This window comes from Phoca vitulina, unplaced genomic scaffold (assembly GCF_004348235.1).
Source record: "Phoca vitulina isolate PV1807 unplaced genomic scaffold, GSC_HSeal_1.0 scaffold80, whole genome shotgun sequence".
Taxonomy (NCBI): Eukaryota; Metazoa; Chordata; class Mammalia; order Carnivora; family Phocidae; genus Phoca; species Phoca vitulina.
Window position 1 is genome coordinate 1,366,404 of NW_022589783.1, and position 21,816 is coordinate 1,388,219.

Sequence of the window (21,816 nt, forward strand, 5' to 3'; positions counted from 1 at the left end):
GTGTATTATAAAACGATTGCCAAAACAGGGTTAGTTAGCACGTCCGTCCCCTCACGTGGTCATTATGATTCTTTTTTGTGGTGAGAACATTTAAGATCTACTCTTTCAGTAACTTTCAAATATATAATAGTGGTGTTAACTATCAAAATATCTTCCTTAAATAATATTCCACGGCTCCTTGAACTTTCTTAAACCTGTCACTCCTCCAGAGATGCCCTGTTCCATACGTGGCCATTAGCCACACGTGCCGACTTAAGTGGATTAAAATGTGAAAATCAGTGCCTCCGTCATGCTGGCCACACAGCACGTGCCCAATGCCACACGTGATTCGTGACCGCCATGGTGGGGGACACAGAGCACCCGTCATCACAGGGAGTCCCACGAGGCCACGCAGCTCTAGGGAACAGCACTGAGGGTGGGCACCCCGTTTCTCCCAGTCCTGCCGTGGCGGCCTCTGGAACCATCTCCCTGCTCAGTCCTGACTGCATCTGTTCTCCACGCAGCGTCCGCATGGCATCTGAGCACTGCGCCCCTCGGGGCCCACGGCCTCTCTTACCTTGGGGCTCAGGGCCTTTCTTGTACTGCTCCACGGCTCCCCAGCTCCCTTCTCTCCTGGATCCCTGCCGGGCCTCGTGGCCACTGTCACCGTACCACGCTGTCCTTCTCGTGGCGAAGCTGTAGAAGTGTCTTTTCAGCCTGGTGTTTACGGAACACTTGCCAGGCTCGGTGTTGGGGGAGGCACGGTGAACAGGCCAGAAGACGAAGTCACCCTCGCTGAGTTTATCCTCCGTGGGGAGAAACAGACGGAGTCTGCAGCCTGCAGTTTGTAGGGGTGGTACGTGCCGTGAGGACCTCACTTGGGATGCAGGGTCCTGGGGGTGCCTCACTCCCCACCTAGGGCAGAACGTTGACCAGGGCTACGGACTCTTGCCCTCGGAACAGAAGGGGGCCTGAGGCTTATTCGTTCGGACACTTTGTTGTAAACTGAGGCAGCAGATCTCAGAGGTCTGGCGACCTGCCAGAAGGCCTCCAGCTGGCCGGGTCAACGCAGAGCCCTGGCTTTTCTGCAAGTGGTAGAGCCCAGGAGGAGGAGATGGTGGAGGGCAGCAGGATGCTCAGAGTCAGCACCGCAGAGGCGGGGCGAGCAGCGGACCTGGGGAGGGGTTGTTTAGGGCCTGGAATGGCAGGCCCACTGACTTGGGTCAGTCTGGAGCCACCGGGGAGGCGACAGTGTAGGCGGGGCTGGGGGATTGGCTGGACGAGAGGGGTGGAGTGTGCAGGAGGCCTGAGCCCGCCCCCGACGTGGGCTCGCCCGTGGCCACGCACGCGGCCAGCTCTGCCACAGACAAGACTGGTTGGGAGAACAGGCCGCAAAGAAGGGTGTGTGTCAAGGGGGCAACATCTCTTTTTTTATGTGTGGTTGAAGCATAAAAACCTGAAGAACCAGCAGAAAATGAATTTCACAAATAGTCTGGCTTCAGCATGCCTTCAAAGCAGAAACGCCTCATCTCCAGCTTCATGGAAGTCTCAGGCTGACAGAGTGTCCAGAACACGGTGGGGGGGGGGGGGGCCCCGGGGGCACCACTGTCGTAGAAGACGGGGCCTCCATCAGGCGGGGGTGCGCGTATTTCTTCCCTCACCTGATGTGATCCACACTTCCCACCCTGAGCAGCCTGGTAGCTCGCGGCAGCGACAGGCACGCGGGGTCAGACCGGGCAGGGGCGGTCTGCAGAGCTGGGAGCCGGGTGCTCTCGGCCCGCTGCAGCCCAGACTCAGGTGAGCGTCCCGGCAGCCGCATCCCTGTGCTGTGACCCCAGCCAGGGCACACTGGGCACACCGTAGGCAAGCTGGTTAAGGGGGAGAACAAGACACAGCGGGGCCGCTTACTCCAAGGAAGCGCCACGAGCACGACGTATTTGGGTAATTTTGTGAACCATGATCCCACAGTTCATCTCCTAAATAGTCTCCGCCCTGTGGAGCGAGCCGGGTGGGGCTGACAGCTGTGGGCGCTCAGACGTGCTGGGGGGTAGACGCGGGTCCCCGTGAGGCCGGCCTGCAGAGCAAGCGTCCCCCCCACCCACCTCCTGGGTCAGATCTGCTCACGCGGCCTCCTGGGGTCACCCACGGCGCTCCTCCCCGGTCTGACTAGTCTGTGGGCAGACATGCAGCCCACATGAGAGACCACGAAACCTAGGTCAACCCACCTGACTTGGTTGGTGTTCGGGGCCGGCCCTCCTGTGAGTTCGCTTCCTTCTGCTGGACCATGGGCCACCAGCTTGTCCATCCACTTGTCCCCCTTCCCCGTGAGCAGCGTCACCCGTCTGTCCTGCTGTCCCCAGGCAGGCCGCCCTCACTGGGCCCTGCCACACACGCCCAGTGGCTCTGCTGCTAGCTCTCCAGCGGAGCTCCACCCACTGCCAGCCAGACCACTCCACTCGCAGCCGTGACCCTCTCCCTGCAGACCCCAGAGGCCTCCAGGGAGGCTGCCTGTGCCCAGGCCCTTCTTGGCAGCAATTCCCGTGCTCAGTTCCTCCCCACATGGTGAGGGCATGTCCCTGCTCCTGCCAAGACCCCCGTCCACTCTGGTGGCAGGAAGTCCCCACGCAGAGCCATCCTGGGCACTTGGCAGCAGCAGCTCACAGGCGGTGTTAAGTAGGATTCTGAGGCCTTAGCAAGAAAGGGTGCAGTCTGGCTGGGCAGCGGTATGGGGGACGGTGCCTCTGCCCCTTTGAAGTAGTGGCTCTTTCATAAGCGCCCCCCACAGTCACCTGGACTTTCGCAGGACAGAACACACCGTGCTAAGTATTAACAGTCCCGTGCTGTCCTTCCGACCTCTGCGGTCCCTCCTGACTCCTCCTTGGGTGTCTGCTTCCCCTTTTCCACGAGGCCCGGAGGGGCCCAGTGCTTCACGGTCAGCACCGACCTGGAGGCACGGTGCTCAGCACTGTCCCCAGCAGAGGTGAGGACTGAGGGAGGAGGGGGCCAAACAGAGCCCGTCGTGCCACTTCGGTGAGCAGTGGAGGGTCAGTCACCCTGAAGGACTTGTTTCTCCGTTCAAGAGCAACCCGTGCGGCCCGGCCTGGCTGACTTCTGTGTCCCCGCCACACGGGCGCTCCGGAGAACCTGCTCTGAGCCGCAGACTCCCTAACATGAGCCGTCTGCCGTTCCTGGTGGCTTGGCGGGTGTCCTGCAGGCCCCTTCCCGGCCACCACCAATGCGCTCCCAGGACACACTCGTGCACATACATTCATGACACGGGCCTTTCCCTGAGCTGCATGGAACCTCACGGAGAGGAGGCTTGACCACACCCGTGTGCTTCCACGACCCCTGCGGCCTCTGCATCTCCTTGACGCCCTGTGCCCACGCACCTGCTGCTCAGGCGGGTGTGAGAGGCAGCCGCACCTGTGCACGGCGGCGTGCTCTCCGGGCGCTGGGCCGCCTCCCCTCATCCCTCCCTCTTCACCGAACGGCCAGCGCGCTCACTTACACCTGGGCGCCTGGCGCACATGCTCGGTGGTTCCCCCCGTGGTGTGCAGGCGCCCGGCTGGAGGACGGGCGGCCAGGACCCTGAGCAGCCCCGCGTCCCCCTGCAGTACTGGAGGTGGTGGGTTTGAGGCGAGGACGCACACCTACAGAGCCCTACTTTGTCTGACTTACATCTTTTATAAAAACTGGGAAGCTTCTCAGTATCTCCTGAAAAATGATTATTTTGGATTTGGGTCCTGGTATACTTGATTTTCAAGGCAATAGGATGTAAACTTGTCTCCTTTGATCCAGTGACAAAAGATTATAATTCATCTCCGAGGTCAGCAGGAATCCTGCCGGCTGTGATTTTTCAGGCCTCCAGTTGGTTAAGGGCATCAGAAACTTCTGGCACAGAAGGCACAGGACAGCGGTGCGTGCGTGAGAGCCTGAGTCAGGCGTGTGCGAGCCCGTGTGGGCGTGTGCGGGCCCGCGTCATGCGTGTCGGGTGTGTGCGAGCCCGTGTGGGCGTGTACGAGCCTGCGTCATGCGTGTCGGGTGTGTGTGAGCCCGCATCATGCGTGTCGGGGGTGTGCGAGCCCAGGTCGGGCGTATGCGAGCCCGCATCATGTGGGTCGGGTGTGTGCGAGCCCAGGTTGGGTGTGTGCGAGCCCGCGTCATGCGTGTCGGGGGTGTGCGAGCCCAGGTCGGGCGTGTGCGAGCCTGCGTCATGCGGGTCGGGTGTGTGCGAGCCCAGGTCGGGCATGTGCGAGCCCGCATCATGCGTGTCGGGTGTGTGCGAGCCCGTGTGGGCGTGTGCGAGCCCGTGTCATGCGTGTCGGGTGTGTGCGGGCCTGCATCGGGCATGTGCGTGCGTGCCCCCGTGGGGGTGGCGCCCACAGCCGCCTGGTCTCGTCCTGCGGACTGAGGCGGAGCTCTGGCCGTGCGTGGTGGGCTCCGCTCTCCTCGGGCGGTGTCGGGCCACTTGGCACCTTCGAAGGCCTTCAGCCAGAGAGAGCCATTGCTCGACACCTCCTGACGGCAGAACGGAGACCACCTGCTCGTGCAAAGTGAAGGCTTTTCCCTCTTGCACACTTGACACACCTTGTCTTTTTACCTTGAGGAAAGGAGCACACAGGATCCCTGCCGTTTGCAAACCTGTGGGTAAAAAGTCTGTAACGAAACTCATTTACGTGTATTCAGCCTCAGCACGGACCGGGCTGCCAGAAGCCGTGCGGAGGAGTGCGCACGCGCAGGCCACTGCCCCGCTCGCTCGTGTGCACCTGCCAGGGGCTGGGCTGGCCGAAGTGGGTGCACAGTCCGCACGAGCCCTCCGCCGGGGAGCAAACTGCAAGAGAGCTCGAAGCTAAGCCCATCAAGAGCTTGGTTTCCTTAAACTTCAAATCCATCCTTTCGCTGTAAAAAAAAAACAACAACAACAAATTTTAATACTTTAATCATACTAGTGTTCTCTAGATGTTCATTGTTTAACGATTAATACTTTTTATCTAGGGCTTAAAAACCTCTCTGGTCTTAAAAGATGTATTTAGCCGGTGCGTAAACTTGGGAACCAATGAACCCTGAGTGAAGTAGAGACTAACGGTGATGAATATCCATCGAGCGCCGCACTGGATGGGGCCTGGGTGTGCGCACTAGCCGACCGTGCAGGGCCGCGGGGAAGACATCGGGGGGGGGGGGGGGCCGGGCGGCCTGCAGGGGGCCGTGGTGCTGGGTCCTGGGCTGTGCAGCCGCCTCCAGGGAGCACACCTTGCGCTGGGCTGCAGAGCGCGGATCCTGTGACGCTTCTCGGGCGGGAAACACCAGAAACCGCCCGTGTATCTTGCTCCTGCCCCGTCTTCTGTATGGGAATCTTTTTCTGTGTTCTTTTTCTGTGACCGTTTACATGCTTTTCCACTTGAGCACCACACGCAGTAGGTCTGTCCGCCTCGAATTTCACATGTTGTCAGCAAGATGGAATTTTTAAAAGAGAGGGTTCCATTTTAAATGCACTAGAGGAAGCTTCCTAGATGTGGGGGGATTTAAATAAATCCCTTCATAAAGTAAGGAAGGACTCACACACCCACCCCGCCCTCCCGGCCCACACGGATCTGCTTTATCAATGCAGGTTCTGTTTGGTGCTCCGTGAGGCCCCACACGCTCAGAGGCCACTGAGCGGGGTGCAGCGCCTTCTCACACCACCCTCCCCGTGTGTCCCCAGCGCTCACGACAGACCACGGACTGAGTTCTGGAAACTCCCCTCTCTGCACACACCGCAAATAACTTATTATCATAATCCTGACAAGCAAGGGGACATTAGCCATCCACATCACACAACTGACCTGACTTCATAAATCCATCACTCCCCGAATTTAGTTCTGGACGTTTTTAAGCGTCGGTTTGACCTCCTCAAGTGTCGGACTGGCTCCAGGTGAAGTGGGATTCTGAGCTAGCTCCCCTGGTGTGGTTTAAACTCCTTGTGTAGGGACGACCCGATCAGGCTTCCCTCCTGTCCCTCCTTTTCCCTCATAGACAGTGGTCCAGAGGGCGTCATCATGTAATAAAACAAGAGAGGTTCCTCGTAGCATTTTATCCAAGGATCCTGCCGGCTCGGGACAACGGCCGGCAACCATCGTCCACGCGGACAGCCACCCAGGAGGGAGGGCTGCACATGTCCCCAGCCCGGCCGTGGCCTCCCGCAGGGACGGCCTCCATACAGCCCCAGCATACAGAGCAGCCCCTCGGAATAAAAGAGCAGCTGGAAGGGGTTTTAAAGCCAGCTTCAAGGACTAAAAGAAAGTGACCTGAGCTGCCTTAAAAAGAGAGGGGTTCTAAGTCCGGATCCCACATGAAGCCCTCGGATTTCATTTCGGAAGGACTGGGATGCGTCTCTGTCTGTTGCACACGGTCCGCCCCACACCTGACGCTTCCGAATGCGGGCCTCGAGGTCCTAGGAGGAAGTAGCTGCGAGTCCGGCTGGAAGCCAGTGTGGGCTGTAACCGAGCAGATTAATTCTCCGGGATCTGCGAGCAGCTAGCCTGCTGTCGGTGCCGTGAATCATGACCGCACCTTGTCGCTCCGCGTCGGACCCTGCAAGGACCCTTGGCCCTCCGTGTCAGCTCGAGACCCCACACCAGCGCGGAGCCTCAGCCTGGGGCAGGGAAGCGCCGCAAGCACCTGGCCCCGGACCGCAGGTGCGGGGAACATTCCCGCAGGCCCGGTTGCGGCTGCCCACGCCTGGTGCTTCTGACCACGCCGGCTGGAGAATGGCAGTGCCACGCGTGGTGTGGAAGAAGTCTGTTTCCCCCTCGCTCCCTCTCCGCATAGCGTTTAATCTTCCTAAGGCAAGCTTGTGTCCTGAAGAAGCCAATTTCTGTGCACGGTTAGCCCCGTAACTCGCACGTGGGCCCCTAGGGCCCAGCCTACCTGGGAAGGCGAGGCAGCGGGTCCTCAGGCCGTGGCCTCCAGACCTGACCGCTCAGCTCCCTCTCTTCTCCATCTTCCCATTTGGTAGCAGGGCAAACCTCTGTTTCAGACTGTCTCAGATTCGTGGGTTCCCTTTATTTCTATTTTTGTTTTTGATCTGTTGAAATTTCTTCTCTTATTTAAATTTTAGTGAACATACAGTGCAATGTTGGTTTCTGGAGTAGAATTCAGTGACTCATCACTTACACACAACACCCAGTGCTCATCACAAGAGCCTTCCTTAATTCCCATCACCCATGTAGCCCATTCCCCACCCCTCCCCATCAACACTCAGTGTGTTCTGTCTGTGTCTCTTACAGTTCAGTTCCCTCTCTCCTCTTTTCCCCCCTTCTCCTATGTTCATTTGTTTTTGACAAACATTGTTAAAATGTCTATGCTACCTAAAGCAATCTACACATTTAATGTAACCCCTATCAAAATACCACCACCATTTTTCACAGAACTAGAAAAATCCTAAAATGTGTACGGAACCACAACAGACTCCAAAGACCCAAAGCAACCTTGAAAAAGAAAACCAGGGGGGCCTGGGTGGCTCAGTCAGTTAAGCTCTGCCTTTGGCTCAGGTCCTGGGATCGAGTCCCGCATCGGGCTCCCTGCCCAGCGGGGAGCCTTCTTCTCCCTCTGCCTGCCTCTCCCCCTGCTTGTGCACACCCTCTCTCTCTCTGACAAATAAATAAACAAAATATTTTTAAAAAGAAAAGAAAAGAAAAAGATGATTCCGGACTTCAAGCTCTATTACAAAGCTGTGATCATCAAGCCAGTCTGGTAACGGCACAAAAACAGACACATAGATCCACGGGACAGAACAGAGAATCATGGGCTCCCTTTAAAACAAATTGTATTTATTGTGGCCTCGTCCACACCCAAAGAGGAGCATGTCCCGAAATTGACCCCTGTCTTTTCCTTGAATGACTTTCACAGCGGACCCCAGCTGTCGAGCTCCCTGGGGGACCGTCTAGCCATCAAGAGGGGGATTTCTTCTCCTTCCTATGAAGGCCCTGATTTAACACTTGGGGAAACTCGTGGTGTTCCTGTACCCAGTAGGATGGTATTCCGTATCTGGAAGGACTGCCGGCTTAGTGCCTATAAGGCCCCCTCATTCACTGTGAGCCCGCGACGTGCTGAGCGCTGTCCCCCCAGCCTCAAGAGATGCGAGCACTCCCATCCTGTCTGCTCAAGGATGAGGGTGGAGAGTGAGGGCACGGGGGTGCCCCTCCGCCCTGGGGGCATGGTGCCAGATCATCTGTCCTTCCTGCTGATTCCCCTTTATTTGTGCAGATACGTTTGGTTGGGATGGGTTTCCTCCCAGGACCTCCCCTGCCCACCTCTCTCCCTCTCTGCTGTCTCAACCTGCTGTGCTCGGAAAACATCACTGGGTGCTCAGGAGCCCACCGGATAAGCCCCAGAACCCTAGGACTTGAAAAATTACAACCACCTTAGAAATTTCCAAGTTCACTGTCCCGGTTCTGTGCCCGAGGGGAACAATGTGCTCACTTAGGTTGTGCAGACAGAGAAGGGCCAGTCAGGGCCTCTCGCCCCTCTGCCTGGTGCGGGCTGGCTGCCGACGGTCGCGGCCACCTGCTCTGTGTGACCAGAGACAGGCCGTTCCACGGGGATAAGCCTCGGTCTCCTCTACAGCTCCCATTCCACTGTGTTCTGGTAACGAGCTGAGATAATGCTCGGAACATGGCACCTAGTTTGGCACGTGGGTCCCAGTCCACCTCGGGGGCGACCACCTGCTCCCAGTTCCTACATTTTGCATTTTCATGTTGGCGGACACATCTTGGCTCCCTAAACTGTAAGAAGCTTGTGGGCTTGGGACCCAGCACCGTTCTCTGTCTACTAGAAATAGAAAAACAAGAACACATGTTGAATTAATGATAAGGTTAAAGTTTCAAACCCAAATAGTATTATTTCTGTGAAGCCCAGCTCACCTGCGATGAGATGCCGTCTGTGGGGAGGGGTCTCTCGGTGAAACTCTGCAGTGAACACACACAAGGGCATCTCTACCTTTTCTTAACGTTTGGAACCCTCACTGGGAGCTCCACCTTTAAAAGCCAATATAAGATGGAAAAGATTTATTAGTCTCATTTCTCATTACTCGAAATAAAAAAATTCTACACGATTGAAATTAAAGCTTATATGCTTCCCATTTCTAAAACATTCTTTTAAATGCGCCCCCCCACACACACACACACAAATCATCAAGTCATCGTCTCTAATAGCAATGACTGTTTTAAGTACCTGGATGGGCATCTGACAGCAGGTCTCAGCCCCGCGTTCCTGAATGAATGCTCGTGAAAACCGCGCGCCTTGTTTTTCTAGACGAACACGGACATGGCATGTGCCCGCCAGGCCTGCTGCGGGAATTGGCCTCTCAGCCGAAGGGAGCCAGACGCAGGCGAGGGACGCCGAGCGCGGGTCATCCTGTGTCTGAGCCCGGCCCGATCTGTGTGTGTTGTGTGTTGCAGGCGCTAAGGAGATCGACATCGCCGCAACCCTGGAGCACTTGAGGGACCAGAGACCGGGCATGGTCCAGACAAAGGTACTGTCGGCCAGTCCTCGGGGGTGGTGGGGGCGACAGGGTGTCTTTCTGCAGGTGTTTCCCAGCAAGGACAGAGGAGAAGGGGACCGAGCGTCTCCCACGCAGGTCCCGGGCGGGAGTGAAAGGCCCCTCCCAGGAGGGCGGCCCATGGTTCCAGCAACCACCCGCCTTTCAGCAAAAACAGATGCAGTTGGATCTCCAGTCTGTGGAGCCCTCTCCCCACCAGATTTGGGGAAGGGGGAGAGCATTACATTTTTACAAAAAGAGCGCCATGATAGGGGCGCCTGGGTGGCTCAGTCGGTTAAGCGTCTGACTCCTGGTTTCGGCTCAGGTCATGATCTCAGGGTCATGGTATTGAGCCACATTGGTCTCCACACTCACTTGGGAATCTTAAAAAAAGAGGTCAGTGACAAACCCCAGCACCCTTGCTGGGGAATGGTCTAGATCCACTAACATTCTGCCAGACCCCCCTATTTCTGGCCCACGGAATCACAACTCTGTTGTGTGGTCATCAGATGTCCCCGGGTGTACTCAGGTCCTCAAACACCTCAAAATAGCTTATTTGTGTACTTACTGAGAAGGCCACGTTTGCAACAAGAGTAAACCCAAGATTGCTGGTTGGCTTTGGGTTAACCAGAGCTAGAAATGGGCTTAACATGATGTTCCTTTAGCACTCGGAAGTATCTGTGTCCAACGACCACGAAAGCTCCCACACGTCTGTTCCATAAAGGTACTGAAGTCATAAAATACAGAATCTTCCCTTTCTCAAGGTAGTCCTGACACCCCAGTGCTATTAGCACCTACACAAAAGGCCAAAATCACTAAAAGACGCACTTGCAGAATTACTTCCTTATGCCTAAGAGGACTGTAGGTTGTAAAAAGCACTCCTATGAAGTGGGGCTGACCCAAGGGCCTGAGGACCGTGCTTTGTGCCTGGTGGTGACGGTTCTGGGGCCCCAGGGAGCTTACTCCACCTCCCGGGGTCTCACTGCTCCCCCCGGCAAGTGCCAGTAGCCCCCAGCCCCCTTTCTGTCTGAATGTTACCATAAGAAGACACACGTCACGTGGAGTCTGAGCTGGATGAGAGAAGACAGCTACACCCCAAGCTGTCTGTTGAGAATGAAGCCACGCACCTCGGGAAGCTAAGCTGAGCACACTTTGAACCGGAAGATCATTTCCTAAAATACCTTAACAGTCACCGGGCTGGTTCTTGATGGCCAAAGTCAACCCCAAGCACCGAGGCAAATTTAACTTCAGTCTCTTACAGAACCACAATCTATTCTAAGCAGAGTCACAAGAAGCCTCATAAAGAGTCAAGAACTGCTCCGGCCGAGCCCTTCCCCCCGGCAGCCGCGCCTGCCCCAGCCCGTGACCTCCACCCAGGCTCCGGCCCCTGGGGGTGCGAGCAGAGCCGGTGGCACAAGCAGCCCGCCCTGTGCTCGCTCGGCCCCGAAGGGCTGTCACCAGCACCGTGCGCTCACCCCGTCCCCCTGTAGCATGCATGCGGGTCATGAGAATCGCACTTGATTAGCGTGAAGGAAGTTTATCAATCATGGCACACTTTGTTTTCCTAGGGTTTTTTTTTTTTATCTGAAGTTTTGAAATTATTTCAGACCTGCAAAACACGTGCAGAAATAATACAGATCATTCCCATGTGCCCTCACTAGGTTCCCACTGCTAGGACCTTATGTAACCACAGGTGACCGCGGCCAGAACCGGCATCAGTATGAGCCATTTACTTGGGTGCAGACCTTGTCCTAGCTCATCCATGTCCCCAGTGACCTTTCCCTGGAGCAAGACCACCCCTGAGCACTCAGTCGCCGTATCTCCCACATCTCGACTAATGGGACAGCTCGGTGGCCTTGAGAGGTCTTCAAAAGAGAACTGACAGGTGTGGCTTGGTTTTCATAGACTGTCCCTTGCTTGGGTTTGTCTGACGTTCCTGTGATGGGTTCTGGTTGTGCATCTTGGGCAGGAACGTCCCAGAAGGAGGCACGTGACCCTGGTTGATCTCCTTTCTAGGGAGGTGAGCTTCGGTCACTCGGCTCAGGGGGTGTCTGCCAGGTGATTCTTCTTGGTAACGAGCAGTATCTTGGGGGAGAGATTTGGTACTGTTCACGTCTCTTTGTTGTTGTGCTTTATCATGATGTCAGCAGGTGACAAATAACCTGCAGGTTTTGTGCCCGGGGAAGGTCCATCCCACTAGCCTGATCACGCCACTTGGTGGTAGCCTCGTGAGGGCCAGCACTGCAGGGTCAGTGCACTGTCCCTGGATGGTCTGGCCCCACGGGGCCACCAGAAGCCGTGGAGGAGGCTCGGAGGCCTGAGAACCGGGGCCTGGTGAGCAGCGTCACTTTATAACCAGGAACGAAAAGCGGATTCTGTCTCTGCCTAAATCTTGATGCATTGGGCCGTCTCCTACTGCACAGATAACCTGCAGGAAATCGTCAATTCAAGACTCACTTCTCCGCTCCCTGAACCTGGGTACCTCCCAGGCAGGCTCCTCCACCCCGGAACCCCAGACGGTACAAGGACACCCAAAACAGACTCCACGGGGGATCTGGGCGAAACCGTGGGGACGGCGCATAACACAGTGCAAAAACCATTCGGCCCTCATGGCACGAGGTCCTGAGGCCCAGGGAGCAGCCCCCAGGCCCTGCCGGAAAGGGGGATGAGGCATCCAGAGAGCAGAGAACTTGCCTCACGTAGCTTCCCGGCAGGAATCGACCCTCTTCCTTCGGGTGGGGTTCAAAAGTTGTCTGGAAGTGGGTATGTAAATGCAATTCCTAGAATTTCAAGGTATAAAGAAATAAGCACATCAAAGCCCCCGTTCTGTCTTAATCTGACGGCTTTGCCCGACATTACTCCATGAAATGGAACTTCCCCTGAAGTTCAGTTTAACAAAAGGAAAATTTCTGTGGGAAAAAATAGTGCCATACGATCTGAATACTCTTCCACAGAAGCCAAGAGAAGGTCACCTGTGGGCTGTTCAAACCCATATAGTCAGGTTGCACCACGTGAGCCGAAGACACAAAACAGACCGGGGACGGAGCCCCCCGACCCCCAGCGCACAGCCTGACCGCAGAACTCCATCTTTATGTTCAAAAAAAGCCCCCGATAGCTGGTTTTCCACCTGGAAACAAACCCTCAGTCAGACGAAGCACAGACACCTGCCGTGCGTCTGCCTGAGGAGAGGAAGGGAAGCCACGGCCCCTGGCCGGGGAGCTGGCGCCGGCCGCGGGGACGCGCCTGAGAAGCAAGCGGCAGCACGGGGTTACGGCCCGGGAGACCCGAGCAGAAGGAGATGTCACCCAAGCCCCACCACCGCACATGTGTCAGCGCAACAGAATGCTCGTTCTAGGAAGGGAGATGAAATCGCAGGATGTAGGGGAAACAACACACTTCACAAGGTGAGCGATGTCTCCTCCTCTACGCGTGTCATGGAACAGACTCTCCCCCTCTGTCCCCTTCATCTCGTGAAGGTGCCTCCTTAACCAAAAGCCTGAACGCTCTCCATAACGACACTTTCTCTTCGACGCTCACTTCGAAAGCCGACTGACCCGTGTGTCCCCAGGAAGTAGTGATGTCGGTTGGCCCGGCGGGTGCGCACGGTGTTCACATGTGGTACCGCGCCTCCTGCCCCTCCCTGGCTCGTCTCTGCGTTTGGGTTTCACCCTATCCTTGTTCTGCTCGGCGAGCCCGGCTCCCTATCTTGCTCAGGGTCTGGAGAGACAAGGACTGATTGAATTAAGTGTAATCCAGTTCACAGTCCCGGCCTCCCGACCCATGTCCTGCTCCATCAGAACCCTCTCAGCACCTTGAGATTGTTCCCCTCAGTCTCTGTGTCTCTATTTCCCCCGTTCACACGCATGCATGCATGTACACACATGCATGTGTGCATACCTATGTGTGTGCGCACCTATAAACGTACACGTGTACATACATGCATGTGTGCATAGTTACATGTGTGTGTGCACCTATGAACGTACACGTGCACACGCATGCATGTGTGCATACCTATGTGTGCACGCACCTATGAACATACACATGCACACGCATGCATGTGTGCATACCTATGTGTGCACGCACCTATAAACGTACACGTGTACACACATGCATGTGTGCATAGTTACATGTGTGCACGCACCTATGAACGTACACGTGCACACGCATGCATGTGTGCATACCTATGTGTGCGCGCACCTATGAACGTACACGTGTACACACATACATGTGTGCATAGTTACATGTGTGTGCACACCTATAAACGTACATGTGTACACGCACGCATGTGTGCATACCTATGTGTGCGCGCACCTATGAACATACACGTGTACACACATGCATGTGTGCATAGTTACATGTGTGCGCACACCTATAAACGTACACGTACACACATGCATGTGTGCATACCCACGTGTGTGCATGAGTATAAATGTACACGTGTGCACACATACATGTATGCACACCATGCGCACTCATGCATACACATGTGCGCACATACGCACTCGTGTGTACACATGCCCCTGTGCACACACGTGCTCACTCGTGCGTACATGCGTGTGCACACATGCTCGCTCACGTGTACACATGTGTGCACTCATGCATGCACTGTGCACGCATACGCACACGTGCACACACTCATACATACATGTGTGCATGTGCACTCGTGCATACATGTGGCGCACATACATGTGTGTGCACACATCTGCACATGCATGCACCCTGTCCCTCACCTGCTCTGGTATCAGATGTCAAGGATGGAGCCAGGGCTGATCTCTGTGAAGAACAGCTGAGCCAAGGGCACGGAGAGCACTCCGTCCTGCCCCCACCGTGAGGGAGATGCGGGGAAGTGCTGCCCTGGAGGGGTCGCTGGTGCTCCACGGAGGGTAACAGCTCCTGGGACAGCCATTCACTATGACTCCCTTTGAATTCGGGAATGCAAGTACCATGGCAATGTTGTGTGGGCCCACCCAGTCCTTTGTGCAAGCCACAAGGATTGCAAATGCGAATCTGAGTTTGACTGTAAATGCAAACACACACACACACACGCAGCCCCGAACACCTGCACTGACCCTCACAGACGCCACAGCAAAAGCGAGTCAGGTGCTGTGTCTGCCCAGCTTGTCTGCTGGGCTCCCCGGACTTCTGAGGGGCCGACTCGGGCCTGTCAGTGGAGGTGGTGCCTGAAACTGGGTGCGCGCCCGGCCTCCACCCACGGCGGGAGACCGGAGCGCGCGTCGGTGCTGCCACTCGGGGCTACTTCTTGGGGAAGGAGCAGGGCAGCTGACAAGCCCCGTCTCATTGCCGACCAGCCCCGAGGGGCACGGCACGCCTCTGCCAAGGGTCCCTCATCCCAGGAGGCCCCTGTCTCCTGCCCACCGGTGCTCCCAGAGCCTCCCGTGGCAGGGCCAGCGCCGTGAAGCCCACCGGCGTCCTGCAGGCCCTCGGCTCCCAGGGCCACCGAGCACACTGCGACCATCTAAGCCACACCACCTGTCGACGCGTCACGTGTGCTACAAACACAGGGTGTCTGGATGAGGCTAATCGAGGCACAGGTGCACGTCTGCAGTCTGCTGTCCTCACTGGGCCCTGTTTGCCCCCCTACCAGATACTCGTGGTGGCTACGGAGGATTCCAAGTGTGTGAACTTGCCCACTTCCCTGTCGGCGCTGTGTCTTGGGATGGATTGTCAGCGTGTCAAAAGCTGTAAGCAGCCACATGACACATGACATGAGAATTCCAGAGTCTCCTTTCATTTTTTCACATTTCAAGTCATCATGAAACCTTGGTCTCCCCATTGGCAAGCCAGCGTTTGGGGAAGAAATGGTCTGGGGTGGCTGTTCATGCGTCATAAACCTGGATCCTCCCAACGACACGCCCCCTTGAACAAGCTGTCAGCCGGAGAGCCAGCGACAGGAGGCAGCTTCCCGCCATTGGTGAGAGCCAGAGGCCCCTCTTCCGGGGCCTTCGAGCGTGAGGAGGGACGCCGGGCACACGGGGCCTCAGGCCGCTGCTGGGCACGGGTAAAATCGACTGGGCATGCCTTAGACAGCAGTTTCCAGAATGGGCATCAGGAGGCTGTGTCCACTAGCAAAGACACCGTGTTGGTTCACGCAGGTCATTCCTTCAACGCCAGTACAAAGAGAACACCAAGGGACGGTCTTTGGCCCCAAAGTGAGGGTTAAATTATCCTGCCTTTCTGTTGTTTCTGCTCCTTACTGGGCACTCAAAGTGGGTTTTAACCATGATTTTTGGATTTGAAGCTGCCCTGCCACTCAGATTATCAAGCATTGAAGCCATCCAAAGGGCTTCTCAGTAGGTGATAGTGTGCATCACTTATTATTCCGGTGACTTCTCTGGTATGACTAGGAGGGGCCCAACGCCCACTTCAGAGATTCTCTGCAGTGTCGGGGGCGTCGTGTGGCAAGGACGTGTGCAGGGGACTGGCCTTGACCCGCATGGAGGGGTGAGCTTTGTTCCCGTCTGCTGAGCCCTCCCCTTCCAGAGAGGGGAACAGTCCTGACGCCGCCCTCGTTTCTACCTCCCGGTCTTGGCAGGTTTTGCATGTGCCCCGTCCAGCGTGTGCCTACGACTAGGAGCACACATGGGCACACTCATCTAAGGCTGGACGCGCTGTGGATGAGGCGGGGTTTCCCGGAGGTGCGACGGGGAAGGGCCGGGCTGGACGCTGGGGCGATGCCCACGACAGCGAGGACACTACCCCTCGGCCTTTCCGAGGGGAGGTCGTGTGGCTGGCTCCGTGGCAGGTCAGCACGCAGATGGTGTGGGGGCTGGAGCTCAGGGCGGCCGGTGTCTGCGTCGGCCCTGGCCCACCCCGGGGGCCGCACACTCCGCCGACCTCGTGCAGTCGCAGGCTCAGCAGCTCCTCCCAGTGATAAAAGATGAAACTTTCCCACGTGAGAAATTCTAATCACCATCAACATGGGGTCTCATCTTGCACACCACCATCCTCTCTACGGAGATGTGCGACCTTTCTTCCTTTTCCTGAACCAATTCCTTCTGCAAAATGACACAGCAGAGCTAAAGGCCGGAGTCGAGAGGAACGTGGTCCCGCTCACCTCTGATTCGCTTTCTCGTCCTTCCAGGAGCAGTTCGAGTTTGCGCTGACGGCCGTGGCGGAGGAGGTGAACGCCATCCTCAGGGCCCTCCCGCAGTGAGCGCGAGCGCGCAGCCCAAGGCTGGGAGGGGCCGGCGTCACGACTGTCGACGGTCACTGGGAATTGCGATGCCACTTAGTTGTGTGTCTTCAGCGTCCCTGCCTCGTCAGTGCGGTCCAGCGGTTACAATGTGCATTTGTGTTCAACCAAGTCATAGTAAGGGGAGATTTGGGGGATCGTCCAGTCACAAGGACGATCACTTTATCTGTTTTCACTTCCTTGAAAGGAAAACACTTTTCCTTAAAGCACACATTCACATCCTTAATTGCAAACAGTGCCATACAACGACGCTGTAGGTGGTGCGCTCCGCACCATCTCCATGAAGAGGGCCGGCCTGTGGGCCGTAACTCTGAAGGATGGGCCAGCTCTGCAGGGAGGGGACCCGGGGAAGCGGGAAGGGCACCACCAGCATTTGGCATTTGTCTTTACGACGGCTTAGCACCGGCAGGAACCGCCCCCCCCGGCTTGTTCAGGAGTTAGAGCAACAAACTTACCATTCTGCAGCTTTGGGGGAAATAACAGCATCGACCCTGCATCTTCCCTCCGTTCCCGTGCGGCCTGGCCGACACCTGCCCCCGGCACTGTGGACAGCCCATCTCCACCGTCCACCCCCCAAAGAAGGGCAGGGGCCTCGGGGCACACGCGTCCCAGGCCAGCCGCCCCAGGTGAGGCCTCCCATCCGCAACCCGTCTGGAGACGCATTTTTAACTTTAAATACAGATTTACACATTGCAAAAGCAGATGCTGTTAATAAACTCTTCCCTTGGGGGTAACCAGAGCCGGGGAACCAACCTGCAGGTAACAAGCTTCGGGGTCCCCAAGGAGCGCACGAGCCCCCGGCGGGCCCCTGTGCTCCCCTCTTGGGGGATGTCCTGGGCCCTGCCGGCATCCAGGGCAGACCCTGGGTACCCCATTCCCAGAAGGGGATGCAGGGTGCCCTACATTGTTGGCTTTACTGGGTGAGATCCTGGCACCAGGGAGAAAGGCGGACATGGCAGCGTTTCCTGGGCCCCGCCCCCTCCCAGGGTCACCTCGGTCAGACACTGTGTGACTCGCTCAGACACAAGCGTCTAGAGGCGATTCGGGTTTGCCACCCTCCCCCGCCCCCCGACAGGGGAGCTCATTTCGCTGGACTCAGAACGGTGGTTCTAAGAAGGCATGCAGACAGCTGCGTGCGCTACAGCTCTCGTCTTAGGATTAGGTGTGAATACATCCCCTGTATTTCCACGTCCCGCTTACTGCACACATTCTTCCCGCCTAAGTAGACACTGCAACCCAGAAACCAGTAGCATCGGGAGAACGGCCTGTGACTGGGGAGGAAGATGCCAAATACTGTTTCTGTCTCTAAGTGGTCCTGTCATGTCATCTGCTCTAATAGATCTATAATTTTTTGCCAGAGTTGTTTCTCCCTATCTGGAATCTAAATAATGAATAGGAACTAATTTATCTGAATATAGGAAGCATATACCTACTTGTAATTTCTAACTTCTTATGTTTCAAAAGAAATCCTCCAGTGTGAGATTAAATATATTTAATTGTGTCAGATTAAACTTTTGATTTCACATTCGAATGGTCTTTATTTGGGGAGGATAGAGCAACATTCCCTGCCCGTCCTTGGCTCCCGGAGGTGGGGGAGCAGGTGGGAGCCTTTCCGAGAATTCCGCCTTTGCAGGGTTAGCTGTGCACGAAGGGCCAGAGCGTCCCCGAGCTTTCCTTCCTCAAAGACTGATTGCAGGATCTCCGGAAGCAGCCAGGGCCGTGTTCTGTGCAGTGTCCCCCCAGCCTCTCATGCCCATCTGTGCAGTGTGAGCACAGGGCTAGCGGCGGATGACCCTTCCTTCCCGGGCCTCGGGCTCCACCCCCCACGGCCCAACGCCCATCCTGGCACATCAAGGCGGCTGCACAGGGACAGGCGTGTCCTATACCGCCTCGGCGACCCCAGTGACGTGGGGCTGCGTGTGGAGTCCGTTTGTCATGGGAGTAGGTAACCACGCACGGGGCCCGTCAGCTTGAGGGGCTCAGTGTCCACCCAAGCGCTGGTGTGCGTTTCTCGAGAGATCAGCCCCCAGGCCTCGTTGGGTGGACACCCAGTTACATCTGTCTCTCAGAATCCCCTTTCCAGAGTCGGCCTCACGTTCAAATCCTGCCTGGGCATCCACGGATTGCGCGTCCCACTGCTGTGAGTTACTGCCGTTGGGGGTCCCCGAGGCATCACACGGGGCGGCTTCTCATGAAAAGCACATGTCAGAACGTGCACATGGCAGACCCCAAAGCCATGAAAAGGTTCCCCTCCCGCCATGAGTATTTAGGAATGCTGGACAACATGTACTGGAAACATTTGGTGCATGCCAGCTCTAAGGAGAGGGCAAAGAGGGAGCCCATGGTCGGTGTCGGCGAGTGTGGACACCGAGCCGCACAAGGGCTGGGGGCCGGTTCTGAGCAGGCTGCTCTGACCCAGCGCAGGGGGCCCCGGGAGGTGGTGTGCTGGAAATGTCCAGAGCCGGCTCTCTCTGCAACCGTGGACACGCAGCAGTGCTCTGAGATGTGCCCTCAGCCAGCACACGGTCGTGACACAGCCAGTCCTCTTCATCGTCGGGGCCACGGAGCCAACGGGTCCCCGCAGAATGCTCGCCGCAGCCTTCCACGCCGCCCACTTTCGGTCACGTCTTCTCCGTCACTCACCTGCTGATTCCCGGGATGCATATACCCCCACGAAGAGTGACTTCAACAAGGGAAGGGCGGTGAGTGCCCGGGAAGGGACCCGGACGAACACAGCTGCTGGGGATGGGGGGGCAAAGGGAGTAAAGGAACTAGGAAGTGGCCACCTGTGTGTTAACAGAAGTTCTCGTTTCATACGGGGTAGTTTCTAATAGCGGCTGATTTTAGCAACCAGTCCATAAAATCCCTGCCTGTTGGTACCAGCGCTTGCGGCACATCCCTGCCCGGAGCCCAGCAACGACGGGAGGGGTCTAGAGACCCGCCAGCCCAGCTGTCCTGCTGGGAAAGAAAGGTGCCTGGAGACGGGGGCGGGGGCCAGTCCGCCCTACCACACGGCACAGGAAACCCAAACCAAACAAGTAAGGTTAAAATATGAGCCCAGCGGAGTCCTCCAGTGCCGAGCATCAGCGGAGGCAAAACCACTCGGGTGGAGCACCAAAGTCCCCAGAAGGATGCGCCCCAGAGGACTGGATTAGCTCCCCATAAACAACCACAAAGCACAGGGGGAAAAGGATCACAGCAGGGCAGAGACGTCTGAAACGGGGAGAAATGCAGACAACACAACAATACAAAAAGGCAATAAAATGAGTTTGAACATTCCAAACGGCATATAAAAAGAACAGTGTGGGTGAAAGGAAGCAGATTTGAAAAAGAACCCAAAGCAACTTTTTTTAAAGATTTATTTATTTATTTATTTGGGGGGGGGCAGAGGGAGAGGGAGAGAACTTCAAACAGACTCCCCGCAGAGTGCAGAGCTCCTTGCGGGACTCGATCTCACGACCCTGACATCAGGACCTGAGCAGAAACCAAGAGTGGAACGCTGGACTGACTGAGCCCCCCCAGGGGCCCCCAACACAGCTTCTGGAAGTGAAATCCAAAGGGAACGATTATTTAGAAACTGGGGAAGGCATGTGCACGTGGGACCAGCTGAGGTAAGAACCTGGGTTCAGCAGCAGGCTGGGAACCGCTGAGGCAGCAGCCGTAACCTGACAACTGGGCTGAAGACCCCTGGAGACGTTCTGAGACGGGGTGGAGCTAGCATTCTGGAAGGAAACAGAACCGGTGCAAGACCCCCTGCAGAGCCTTCACCCCACAGCACAGGGCGCTCATGCCAGCGTCCCCCCCCCAGTGCGACCCTGCAGGACTTGCTGGGACCCCGGGTCCCAGCCCCTGTGGCCGCGGACACCTGCTGGAGGTCCTTGTTACCACCATGGCCCTTCCTCCTGGACTGACTTGGGATGTGCATCTCCCAGTCACCAGGAGGGCTTTGTCCCCCTGACAACACCCAGCACGTAGTGGGGCACCAAGTGTACTCTGACAGAGGGGCTGTAGCCCCTGGTCCTGAGGGGCTTCAAGAATACTTGGAAGACCGGGGCAGTTGGGGGACCAAAGAGAAAAATATGTGCGCACACTCCCCCCCCGGACCCTCACCAGGTGGCAGCGAGCTCAGTGGGGAAGCAAGCAGGGCACGGTGAGGGGTCAGTCACCCACCTTACGGGAGCTCTGAACTCACCCCCGCCCACCCTCCCCCATCGCCTCCAGAGACCGAGTCTGGGGTGGTTCTAACCCCCTTCCAACACCGTGGGCTTCACCGGCAAGGGATTCGGGGATGCATTTTTATGAAATTATTGCTTGAGACTCTTTTTTTTTCAATAAAAACTGTTAGATGTAATCTTACAGGAAGAAAGCAGAAGCGCTGTGCACGGCAATTCTATAACCTGAGTGATTCAAGATCGCACAATGCCTCTCTTCACAGCGAGACCCCAAATCTGTGTTCAGGGTATTGGAACCGGGGTCACCGCAAATCCTTGGAAATACGCACACGTGTGCTCATACGCACACCTGCTGGTCGATAAAGTCCTGGGAGCGTGAGGGCGCTGGGTCACAGCCTGGCCCCCGTGTGCCACAGTCAGCTCTATTCCACCCTCACCCGCACCTCCCACACTCGGCAGCATCCTGCCCTTACTGGCCAGACCCGCTCGGTGCCATCTCACTGGCGGCCGGGCTGGGCAGGGCCGGGCAGTTTTCCCTCCCCCTCCGAAGGCCCGCGGTCATGGGGCCTGGCACAGCCCTGTCCGCTGACACCGAGTCCATTTGCCACCGCGCCCACCGGTGGCCACGTCCTGCAGCCAGGGCTCGGGGCGCCCTCGCGCGCAGCGTCCGCACCATGTCCCTCGCGGCTGTCTCCACGGCTGGCGGGAGCATCTGCTTCTCAAGCGTCTCGGGGAAGGCCGCAGGCCACCGTGCTCCTCCCCACGCTGGGCCCAGCCTGCACCGGGGGGGCGGGCTCAGGGTCTCCCCCAGCTGGGGCCCCAGGTTTGGTATAAGGGGCTGTATGTTTCTTCGAAAATCACCTTCATACTTGCAAAGAGCCCGTGTGCGTGCCCTCTGCTGTCAGCTGTCTTGCTCACTGTTGCTCTCCGTGGGG

At 56.9% G+C, this 21,816-nt stretch overlaps 1 protein-coding gene across 5 annotated transcripts in view; it reads left to right on the top strand.

Moving 5' to 3' along the window:
* The window catches only part of PTPRN2 (protein tyrosine phosphatase receptor type N2), an 814,855-nt gene extending 795,439 nt beyond the window's left edge, over positions 1-19,416 (top strand). Inside the window, exons 22-23 of one of the 5 annotated variants that reach the window (XM_032394358.1) lie at positions 9,417-9,490; positions 16,599-19,414. In XM_032394358.1, coding sequence (XP_032250249.1) covers positions 9,417-9,490; positions 16,599-16,670 — 146 coding nt within the window. In that variant the 3' untranslated portion in view covers positions 16,671-19,414. Of the gene's footprint in view, positions 1-9,416; positions 9,491-16,598 lie in introns of all 5 variants that reach the window. The other 4 variants (XM_032394357.1, XM_032394360.1, XM_032394356.1 and 1 more) reach the window with 4 other exon arrangements.
* The last annotated feature ends 2,400 nt before the right edge of the window (positions 19,417-21,816 follow it).